At 37.5% G+C, this 12,647-nt stretch overlaps 1 protein-coding gene across 4 annotated transcripts in view; it reads right to left on the reverse strand.

The window, feature by feature from the left end:
• The window catches only part of CHST15 (carbohydrate sulfotransferase 15), a 123,102-nt gene that overhangs the window by 38,499 nt on the left and 71,956 nt on the right, over positions 1 to 12,647 (reverse strand). For all 4 annotated transcript variants that reach the window (XM_072624909.1, XM_072624902.1, XM_072624896.1 and 1 more), the window contains exons 4-5: positions 9,709 to 9,855; positions 1,420 to 1,576 (exon numbers count right to left, since the gene is read on the reverse strand). In XM_072624909.1, the coding sequence (XP_072481010.1) occupies positions 1,420 to 1,576; positions 9,709 to 9,855 (304 nt within the window). The remainder of the gene's footprint in view (positions 1 to 1,419; positions 1,577 to 9,708; positions 9,856 to 12,647) is intronic.

Here is a 12,647-nt window from a genome sequence, read left to right on the forward strand (position 1 = left end):
GGCCAACCCCTCCAGTATGTTTGCCAAGAAAACCCCAAGTGGAATCACAGAGAGTAGGACACACCTGAATAGTAACAAAATATTATTACAGATCTGCCTGAGCACTGAGGTTTTAAGTGGCCGCACAGGGAGTATGTATCACTCCCCTTGACAGAAAAGAAATTTAAGGCAAAACGAAATAAGAGTTGAGCACCTCTGATTTCTCCCCGTTATCTTTGATCATCGTTCCAAGCAATGACTGCATCCTGCCTTTGACCTTCCTCTCTCCCCCACCGTAGCTTAAGGGGATTGGTTCTCATTGAGTTTTCCGAATTTCACTATTGAAACTTTCCCATCCCTCTTGCACTGATGCCCCTACAGGATTTTAGCTCAGGTGTTATCCATTCCCTAAACCTTTTGAAATATTTTAACCCCAGACCCAGGTTTGGTATCCAGTTATGCCCAGTTTTTCTCTCCTTTATCACAAATTTCAAGATGGAACAACCACTTCGCTACCTCCTTGACAATGCTTATAACATATTAGGGAAAGGTCATCATTAGAGTTTAGAGCAGTATATGGTGCTTGGAGAAAAAGATACCTCATCTTTCTCTCAGTCTTTATCTGAGCAAATTAGGTAACTCCAGATTCTCTCAGACATTTACTGCAGGCTGTGCTAGGTACAAAGAAAAATGAGACAAAAGCAAAAGAGCTGATTGTATATTCTCTCTCTCTTTTTTTCTGTCTCTCCTCTCTGCTCTTTCATCTTCTTTCTCTCCCTCCCTCTCTCTCTTTCTCTTCTTTTCTCTTTCTCCTCTCTTCTCTCTCTTTTTCTCTCTCTCTTCCTCCTTCCCTCCCTCTCTCTCTTCTCTACTCTTTTATCTTCTTTCTCTCCCTTCCCCTCTCTCTGTCTCTCCTCTTTTCTCTTTCTTCTCTCTGCTCTTCTGTCTTCTCTCTATCTCTCTCCCCACACATGCACACACACACACATGCACACACACACACACACACACACACACACACACACATACACCCAATTAGGTCTAAAGCAGCAAAGCAAATTAGTGGGAGAAAGGGGAGTCACTGAATCTGAGAGTTTCACAAATCTCTATTGGAAATTTCTCCCCATCCCTATTTCCAGTTACACTGAATCAATCCAAATAGTAGCTATGGAATTTCCCCATTCCCCCATTTCAAATCATTTGGGACCTGAAATAAAAAATAATACTCACAATGTGTAAGAAAACAATTTACAATTTGTTTAAACTAGGACACAGTGAGGATATCTCAAGAATAATATTTACATAAGAAATAATAATAACCCTACAGTTGAACTCCATTACAAGAAAGACAGATTTGTTTGAGATGAGAAGTAGTAGGACTGTTTTTCTGGACTGGTTTGCTTTCTCCCCAAATACAAAAGAACATAAGTGACCACTAACCTTTCCACAGGATCCCTCAACATGACTATGAGTTTCGCATTTGGTTCAAAGGCATGGATGAAGTCTTGGATCAGAAATGGAGGTTCTCCATCAGTACTATTGTCATAGAAGTAAGTCCAAGCATTATTGTCCCACATGGTTGAAGCACTGGCCTCTCCTACAAAGAGAATATAGTCCAAACAGGTATTTCATTTTAATGATTTTTGGCTTAATTAAAACTTGATTGAATTATTAAGCATAGAATTATAGGAAAAGCCCCCCCAAAAAAGGCTGATCTTCCACAAAAATAGGAAATGCTCATTTAATAAGCATAATAGAGACTAAAATGGCTCTTCTACCTTTATGATCAAGATGACCACAGCAGAGGAGTGGTGTGAGCAGGACGACTGTGAAAGCACACAGAAGATCTACTTCAGATGTCCTTGTCTGAAACAGCTAGCCTGTACAAACAGTGAGCATTCCTACGCCTCCGGGCTTCTCTTTGTGGGGCTTACAAAAATAATTACAACCACGCACATTCCCCATTTAGCTTGGCTAAATGATATACATAGCAATATAGTATTATGGGCAAATTGAGAAGCACAGGAGTAGCAGGGATAATAGAAACAATTGTGTAGACAGCCTATGTTAGGGAGTTAGACAGAAAGAGGCCTGGCTTTTCTTTTTCTGGAATCTCAGCCTTCAAAGACTCAAATGAAGTGGCCAGGGATTTTGTCTGAATTATCCTGTTAACTGTGATTATAGAATTAGGTGAAATACCCAAGATGTCTGAAGACAGACCATTGAACTCCAAAGCTCTGCTCTGGGCCCGGTATCACCATCAGCTAACTGGGTCATGTTAAACAAAGTGCTTCATCTTTCTGGGCCCTGGTTCTGTCAACATTTATTAAAATCACAAGATTATAAGTTTAGAGCTGCAACCACCTGACAGAATATCTAGTCTAAAATCCTCATTTACCAATGAGGAAACTGAGGTCAAAGAGATGAAGCGATTGGTCCAAGACTCATTATCTTGCATGGATTTAATTACCATCTTCTCTATTCTCAATTCTCAAACCTACATATTCTGCTCTAACCTCTCTGCTGACCTCCAATTTCTCATCTCCAGTTACCTTTCAGACATTTTGAACTGGATGTCCAGTAGACATCTTAAACTCAGCATGTCCAAAATAGAACTCAGTATCTTTCCCCCTGAACCAACCCTTCCTACCACCTTCTGTATTATTGTAGAGGGTAATGCTTTCCTCCCAGTTCCTCAGGCTCACAACCTGAGATAATCCTGGATTCCTCACTATCTCTCACATACCTCCATTCTTATCCCTAGCCAATCTACTGCCAAGTCCTATTAATGTCACCTTTGTAGCCCCTTTCTATTCTCGGATACTGTTACCACTCTGGTGCAGACCCTCATCACCTCACACTTGAACTATCACAAAAGCCTGTTGGTGGGTATGAGTGCCTCAAGTCTTTTCCCAATTTTGTCCATCTTCATTTGGTCACTAAAGTGATCTTCCTAAATCACAGGTCAGACCAAGTCACTCTCGTATTCAATAAACTGCAGTGGCTCCCTATCACTTCTAGGATCCAATATAAAATGCTTTTGTTGGCATACAAAGTCCGTCATTACCTAGCCTCCTGCCTTTCCAGTCTTCTTACATATTACTCCCCACCATGTACTCTTTGACACAGTGACACTGAACTCCTGGCTGTTCCACTAAGAAGATTCAACATCTCTTGGCTCTAGGAATTTTCTCTGGCTGTTCTCCATCCTTGGATCATTCTCCCTTATAAACTTTACTTACTGACTTCTCTGGCTTCCTTTAAGCTGCAACTAAAATACCATCTTTTACTGAAAGTCTTTTCCAACACCTCTTAATTCTAGTGCCTTAACCCTTTGGTAATAGTTTCCTATTTAACCTGCATACAGCTTCTTTTGTATGTATTTATTTATGTTGTTTACCCATTATAAGCTCCTTGAAGGCAAGGACTGTATTTTGCCTCTTTTTGAATTCCCAGTGTTTAGGTCAGTGCCTGGCACAGAATAGGAGCTTAATAAATGTTTACTGATTGATTGAAACAAGAAGTGGTAGAATCCAACACCTTGGATTCCAAATCTAGCACCTTTTCCATTGAACCATGCAAATGAGAATAATCTCAAAGATCACATTTTTGATTCTTTAACATTTCAAAAGGTGAATTATAGATTTAGACAATACAGTTCTGAAGAAGCCCATCATTTTTAGGATGGCCTGGAATTCTACAAAGGAGACATATGTCAAACTATCAAAGCTTCAGTTGTATGTATGAAGTTTCAGATACAGGTGTACCTCAAGTACCTCAAGACATTTTGTTCAAGGGAAAATTTTGGTCAAAACCCCAAATTTTTCTGATGAGAGACCTTCTCACCTGATAATGTCAGAGATGTTCTTGTTGTGTTATTCTATATTAGGTTAGCTATATGATGATTGCCACATTTGATACTTCAACATTTATTAAGAAGACTAGATTTGGAGAAAAAGGAGTTCAAATTTAGGATCTATGATTTCTATCCACATGTCCTTAGAAATATAAACCATTTAACATCTCTTATCCCTCAGTTTCCTCATCTGTAAAATAAAGAAGTTGACCTAATGGTCTTCATGAAATCAGAATCTTTTGATAATTATTGAAGAGAAACAGACAAAATAAAAAAAACAAAGCAGGATGGTGCACAGAATAGCACTGGTTAGGGACTTAAAGGAATGGATGATATTATGGCAAAGAGTATTTAAATGATGATCAACACAGGCAGAAATAGAATAAAATATCCTTTAAATAGACTAGAAAATATTTATTTTACAAGATGACTTTTTAGGAGGAGGAGAAATACTAGGAGAAATTCTGATAATGTAAAAAATAAAATTTTATTTTAAAAAATCTATTAGAGATTATATGGACAGGAAAAGGAAATAGACAAAATATTTGGGAAATAATTCAAAGTTTGGCACAGACACATTGGCATGCTAGCGACAGAGATTACAATTATCTAGATATCTAATGGAGGTATCCCTCTGCCAAAAGTAGATCAGCTAATAATTTCTTGACCTACCTTGATGATCATTTTATCTTTCAAAGAATGGAGGAAACAATGATAAAGTCTATTATAGATCTACTTATCATCAACAAAAGCGAACTGGTTTCTGGGATGGAAATGGTGAGAATAATTCAGGGACAGAATCCATCATAAAATTTGTGATAGAGAAATAGAAGGAAGTTAGACACAGTCTTTTATCTATCCTACTTTTGTTTTTCTTTTAGAGAGAAGAATTAAAGTAGTTCAGAGAAAGGAATGGTAGAATCCCATGGACTAAAATTCTATAAGGGAAGTTAACTCAGAAGGGATGAGAAATTCTTGAGAATGAGAATATTTAGACACAAAAAGAAACAACTTTCTTATGGGGAAAAACCAGGTCTCAAAGAAGGAATAGGTCTACTGATTGGAGTGGATAGAATGCTAATAAAGAATGATGGAAGGAAAGAATATCTGTTCAACCTTCACTTTCCTTCTTTTTTCCCCCAAGGAGAGTGAACTTTGGCCTGAACAAAAGAGGTCAAAACAAAAACAGCAAGTAGGGTGGCTATACCCAATATAACTAAATGGATTTCAAGAGAAAAATCTAACTGCCTTTGAGGAGGTTCAGGTTATCCAGCCCAAATACTAGATTACAAAAACAACTGGAAGGTACGTATGATTGCTGAACCACTGACAGTAATCTCTTGGAGAACAGGAGAGGAGTAGCATGAGTGGGGAAGGACAAATGTTGGCAAAGGTAAACAAATAACACTGAATTCCATGCTTAGCTTAGCAAAATTCTGGAACACATTGAAGGTTAGTGAACAACTGGAAAAGGAAGCAGTGACCACAAGGAGCCATCATGGCTTCATCCAGACCACAAAATACCTAACTAAGATTATTGCTTTTTATGACAGGGACACTAGACTGGTAGAGGAGTAGCATCCTGTAGAAATAATTGAACTAATTTTTAGCAAAGAATTGACAAAATTCCTCTTGTTGTCCTTGAATAAAAGATAGAGGAATATAGACAAGATGAATTCAGGGGATTCAGAAATGGTTGAATAGTTGGACCCAAGGAGTTGTCATTGATAATTCAATTTCATCTTGTGAGAAAGTCATAAGTAGATATCCTCCAAAAATCTATCCTCACCCCGGTACTACTACACATTTCTATAAATAATGTGAATAAAATCCAAGATAGCTTATCAAACCTGCATATAACACACTGTTGGAAGGGATGGCTAATTCACTGGATGGTGAAATTCCAAAAGTTCTTAGCAAGCTTGAACGTTGGGCTGTATCTAATGACAAGACACTTAGTAGGGATAAATGTAAAGCCTTATACTTGGGTTCCAAAAATTAACTTTACAAGGATTAGATGGGGACAAAAGTGGTAGAAAGCAGCTCATCTGAACAAGATCTGGGTGATTTGGTCAACTACAAGCTCATGATTTGGTAGCCATGAAAAGTCTTGCAAACTTTGGTCTTACTGGTAAGAAAGAAATTATATAAGTAAGTAAGTAAGAAATTATACCTAGGACCAGAGCTCATCAGACTCTGGTATAGATAGCACCTATCATAGTGCCTAGCACATAGTAGATGCTTAATAAATAAATGCTTATTGATCAATTAATTGGTCAGGTCATATCTGTAGTGTGTTCAGAGCTGGGGAAACATATTTTAGCAAGGGTATTAATAAGTTCATGAGGATCCAAGAGAAATCAAACAGGATAGGGAAGACCTCAGGATCATGTCATGTAAGAATAGACTGAAGTGGGAATTTCTAACCTAAAGAAGAGAAAATTTGGGGAAACAGGGAGGAGAGAAGTGGACATAATAGGCATAAAGAAGCATTTTAAGGGCTACTATGTGAAATGGGGATCAGATTTGTCCTGTCTAGCATCAGAGGACAGAGCTAAGCACACTAAGAGGAAGCTGCTTAAAAAAGAAATTTAAGCTTGATGTAAGGAATCTTCCTAATAATTAAAGATTATTAAAAGTAGATAAGGGTGCCTTTGGAAACAGAGGAGTACTCTTCACTGGAAGTTATCCAGTAATTAGTGGATGGCCAATTATCCTGTAAAAAGGGGTCTTCTTCAGGTGAAGATGAGAGTTGACAGCTTCTGAGGTCCCTTCTAGATTTTAGATTCCATGAGTCCTGTGAGCCTATGAATTATCTGACCATAAACATGATTACTGGAGTACTAAGGTACAATCTGGAACATCTGAGCTTTCAAAGAAATCCAAAATGGCATGAGTCCATTAAAATGCCTCAGAGACTATCATTTTAATCATCAAGCCTTTTTGTAAAAAAAAACCTGGGGGCCAAAATATTCTACACCATCACTCTCCTATTTTGTGTACTACTTTTATACCCAATCCCTAACTCGGTGGGTTGAATGTTTAACTATTTCATCAGGATAAGGGAAAATGCAATAGGAATGCCCAAGACACCTGGTAATGAAGTCAGTCTAATATCAAATTATATTGATATTGTGGGCAATTCATTATAACAATAAAGATTTATTAAGCATCCACCATGTGTAGAGCACTGTCTTGGACATATTAGAGGGAGGGCTATACAGAAGGACTGCTAGACCTAGGTACAAAGCCTGCTTTTGATGTTTCTGGTATTTGGAAGATGTATAACTCTGGAAATACCCTTTATACTCTCTGAATCTTGGTTTCCTCTTCTGTAAAAAGAGGAAAAATAATACCTGTAATATGTTCTTAGGTTTGTAGTAAGGATTAAATGAGAAAAGTATGTTTGAAGTGTTATAGAAATGTCAGTTATTATTATTATAATTATCATTATTATTATGGGATACCTTAAAAGTCTTACAAAGTTAAATAAGTTTGTATGTACTGGAACAATTCATATGCCCTGAAATAAAAGTACCAAGCTGCCACTCCCTTGCAGATCCAGTCTTACTGCCCAAGACAAAAATCCCAGCACTGGGCTTAGTATCATTGATCTGGCTTTTCCCCAGCTTTCCTGTGGAGTTATCTGTAGGGCAGGGCTTTTGAGTGAGATAACATTAATGAACTCATGTTGGAACTGGTATGATTATTAACCCTGTTTCTGCATTGTGCAGTGGCCAGTCCTATTTTTCCCCTATTTTCTGAGAGTGTGTGTCCTCCCAGACCAGTATTTTGGGAACTAATCCAGAAGAGATGCCCTTTATCATCTTACCAGGACTGCAGATCCATGGTGGGAGACAGATGGTTTAAGTATGTCTACAAGGACAGAGGTACAGAGTTGGTCAAGTTATCTAATGGAGAGGGTACTTAATGATGATGGGCCTCAAATCTTATCTAAGTAAATTCATGCCTTAAAGGGAAGCCAAGGTTCCATCTCTGTCTAATAGTAAAATGAACTACCTACAAGGAGACAAAATCTTCATTTAATTTGGTAGGAGAAGCTGAAATGAACCCTTTTCAAACAAGACCACAAGAATAAGAGATTCACTGCAGTCTCATTGTCAGAGACTTGGTATTTTTTGAGGGGAAACTCAAGTGATTCAACAAATGTCTGTCCTTTTGGAAATGATGGGTAGAATTAAATAGCCATGTTTCAAACGATTACATTTAATCTTAATCACTAGCATATTCATTTTGTTTAGTGATCAAATTACTATAGGACAAGCAAAATATACCAGTTTTTTACATGTATTTGAGCAAATAGCTTGCCATTAAATTTTCCTCTTTCACAAAATAATAAGTGCATATTTTTACCCTAAGATGAATGTACCAAATGATCATCTTTCTGATATGTTCACAAAATAGTCTTGTGAACTTATCAGAAAGATGATCATAAATCAATCAATTATATTTAGAAGATCTAAAGGAATGGAATTAAGAGAATATTGGATTTATACATAGATTTTGAATCACAGAAGAAGCATTAAGACAGTATTTCTTCCAAGAAAACCTGAATGTGCAGGAGCATGTATATTCACATAAGTCAAGCATTTTCAAAAGAAAATTATTCAATCAATAGCTTTTTAAAAAATATCTGTTGATTGGATTTCTGAATTTTCTTTTAGAGGCAGGAGGAACCAAAAGGAAATCTGAAAGCCCTGTGTCAGGCACAAACACCCCATTTAAGCAATGATTGCAATCCACAAATGAAAACATCATTTTCAAAACACATACCAGTCATAACTTTAGTCATGACTGAGCCCAAATGCAATAGGAATTCTCTGAAGCATTTTTGTTTTCAAAACATGACACAAGTGATTAAACATTTTGTGTGAGATAAGTTTTGGGGAGGAAAAAGAAATGAAACCTGCTCTCAAACCTTTGGATTCTTGGGGTAGATTGTTCCTCTTTGTACTATCTATCATGCAATTCAAATGATGCTCTTGGTAGTCTCCACTTTGCATTTCCTAGCTCTGGATCTTTTTACATGGCCCTTCCTCCTGTCTCATTTTTGTCTGTTAAAATTCTCATCTTACTTCAGGGCTCTACTTATGCATCATCTTTTATGGGACAACTTCCCTGATCTCTTTAGTAGTTAGTAGTCATTCCCTCTTCCTCCAATTATCCTGTTTGTATACTCATCTTTGTACAGTTTTTGACCCTTACTAGGACATAAGTTTCCTGAGGGTGATAACTATTTCTTTTTAGTTTTGTTTTTATAACCCTAGCACATAGCATTGTGCCTCAAACATAAAAAGTGCTTAATAAAATGTCCATTTCATTGTCATGGCAACCCTCTCAAGAATGGTATCACAATGGCTGGAATATTTTGTTGTTGTTTAGTCAGTTAGTCATGTCCAGCTCTTCCTGATCCCACTTGAGGTTTTCTTGGCAAAGATACTATAGTGGCTTGCCATTTTCTTCTTTAGCTCATCTTACAGATGAGGAAGCTGAGGCAAACAGGATTAAGTGACTTGCCCAATGTCAACAAAGTAGTAAGTATGTAAGGCCAAATTTGAACTCAGGTCCTTTTGGCTCCAGGGTAGGCACTCTATCTACTGTGCCACCTAGCTGCCCACCTGACATATAGTAGTCACTTAATAAATGTTTATCAAATTGAATTGAATTGACAAGGACTGTTTTGTCTTTATTTTTCCAGGATGATGCTTTACCCTTAGTATGTGCTTAGTAAATGTTTATGGCAGGAATGGGATGTTCAGGTCATTTTGCAGGTGGTATGACCATACACTTAAACCAAACCATCAATCTAAACCACAGCGGATGCAACCTTTCAAGAGCAGTAGGGACCATACCAATAACAATATTATTCATCTTGCTGTGCTCTGTCCCTGAATCACTCCGAAGTCCCTTGTGAATTTCATGGGCTGCCAAGTCAAACAAATCCAGGTAATCTTCCACTGGGGAGCGATCACGAAACCCATCTCTCAGTCGCACTATTCCTAAACAGAAACAGAAAGTCTGTGAGTGACAGGGAAAAAAAAAAAAAAACAAGGAAAAGCTCTTTGTTTCAATTTCATTTGGATTATACATAACCCTCCCACCCCTGTCCTCACCACAAGATTTTGAGATCCATAAGGGCAGTATGATCACATCATAGTAAAGGGAGAGATCTTGATAGTCAGAACGTGTGGGTTGGAGTTCTGACTCCAATAAGTCCTAGGTGTTTGACCTAGGACAAGTGACCACCTCTCCATGTTTCCTCATCAGCAAATTTGGAGGAGAGGGTAATATTCATTCTATCTATTTCATGGGCTTGTTGTACATTATAGTACATTAGCAAAGGCCACAACTAGCAAGTGTGAGATTAGTGCAATAATTTACCTTCCAGTGCTAAATAAATATGAAGTATTATATTGATATCACTCCCATAGCACAATGCTCTCTCTGAGCATGATAGGTGCTCATTCATTAATTTAGTGAAAGTCACTGAGAAATGTTAAATAAACCATATATTCTTGGGCAAATTCTAGTGGGTAATTAGATAAGGAAGAAGACCCATACATGATTAAAATTCCCTTTAAAAAATACTTAAATAAGTAGCTGACTTTTCTGTGGGGAAAAAAATGTCATTTTCTGTATAATTCGGATGATGGAAAACAGTATTAGCTTGGTTAGTGGAAGTTTTAAGCATAATGTTACACCTATCCAGGCACTGTACACATTTGAACTTTGTGAGGCACGTAAAATTTAGGTATACTTACAATAACTTAGGCATGAACAGTATACGAGGCATATATTACACGTAACAGAAAAAGCAATAGGGGGGATGCAAGCCAATTCAAAGGACAGGCCAATTTGAGATCTATCATTATCAGGAATGTTACTTGTCTTTTTCCATCTAAGGGGATCTATGGATTACTTAGGCTGAACATTTTTATTAATTTAACTGACCTTTGAACTCATTAAAGGTATTTATACATCTTTCATTCATAAGATCAGGATTTAGAGTTGGAAAAGACCTCAGAGGCCATCTACTCCAATGCCTTCATTTTATTTTATTTTATTTTATTTTATTTTTATTTTTATTTTTTTATTTATTTAACTTTTAACATTCATTTTCACAAAATTTTGGGTTCCAAATTTTCTCCCCTTTTGTCCCCTCCCCCCACCCCAAAACACGGAGCATTCTAATTGCCCCTGTCTGCCAATCTGCCCTCTCTTCTATCATCCCTCTCTGCCCTTGTCTCCATCCTATACCCCTTTACCTGTATTTCTTATTTCCTAGTAGCAAGAACAGTACTCAACAGTTGTTCCTAAAACTTTGAGTTCCAACTTCTCTTCCTCCCTCCCTCCCCACCTCTTCCCTTTGGAAGTCAAGCAATTCAATATAGGCCAAATATGTGTAGTTTTGCAAATGACTTCCATAATAGTAGTGTTGTGTAAGAACTAATTATATTTCCCTCCATCCTATCCTGTCCCCCATTACTTCTGTTCTCTCTTTTGATCCTGTCCCTCCCCATGAGTGATGACCTCAAATTGCTCCCTCCTCCCCATGCTCTCCCTTCCATCATCCCCCCTACCCTGCTTATCCCCTTATCCCCCACTTTCCTGTATTGTAAGATAGGTTTTCATACTAAAATGAGTGTGCATTTTATTCCTTCCTTTAGTGGAATGTGATGAGAGTGAACTTCATGTTTTTCTCTCACCTCCCCTCTTTATCCCTCCACTAATAAGTCTTTTGCTTGCCTCTTTTATGAGAGATAATTTGCCCCATTCCATTTCTCCCTTTCTTCTCCCAATATATTTCTCTCTCACTGTTTAATTTCATTTTTTTAAGATATGATCCCATCCTCTTAAATTCACTCTGTGCACTCTGTCTCTATGTGTGTGTGCATGTGCATGTATGTGTGTGTCTGTGTGTAATCCCACCCAGTACCCAGATACTGAATAGTTTCAAGAGTTACAAATATTGTCTTTCCATGTAGGAATGTAAACAGTTCAACTTTAGTAAAGTCCCTTATGACTTCTCTTTGCTATTTACTTTTTCATGCTTCTCTTCATTCTTGTGTTTGAAAGTCAAATTTTCTTTTCAGCTCTGGTCTTTTCATCAAGAATGCTTGAAAGTCCTCTATTTCATTGAAAGACCAATTTTTCCCCTGAAGTATTATACTCAGTTCTGCTGGGTAGGTGATTCTTGGTTTTAGTCCTAGTTCCTTTGACTTCTGGAATATCCTATTCCATGCCTTTCAATCCCTTAATGTAGAAGCTGCTAGATCTTGTGTTATCCTGATTGTATTTCCACAATACTTGAATTGTTTCTTTCTAGCTGCTTGCAATATTTTCTCCTTGACCTGGGAACTCTGGAATTTGGCCACAATGTTCCTAGGAGTTTCTCTTTTTGGATCTCTTTCAGGTGGTGATCTGTGGATTCCCTGAATACTTATTTTGCCCTCTGGTTCTAGAATCTCAGGGCAGTTTTCCTTGATAATTTCATGAAAGATGATGTCTAGGCTCTATTTTTGATCATGGCTTTCAGGTAGTCCCATAATTTTTAAATTGTCTCTCCTGGATCTATTCTCCAGGTCAGTTGTTATTCCAATGAGATATTTCACATTATCTTCCATTTTTTCATTCTTTTGGTTTTGTTTTGTGATTTCTTGGTTTCTCATAAAGTCATTAGCCTCCATCTGTTCCATTCTAATTTTGAAAGAACTATTTTCTTCAGTGAGCTTTTGAATCTCCTTTTCCATTTGGCTAATTCTGCTTTTGAAAGCATTCTTCTCCTCATTGG

Source organism: Notamacropus eugenii, chromosome 1 (assembly GCF_028372415.1).
Source record: "Notamacropus eugenii isolate mMacEug1 chromosome 1, mMacEug1.pri_v2, whole genome shotgun sequence".
NCBI classification, from domain to species: Eukaryota; Metazoa; Chordata; class Mammalia; order Diprotodontia; family Macropodidae; genus Notamacropus; species Notamacropus eugenii.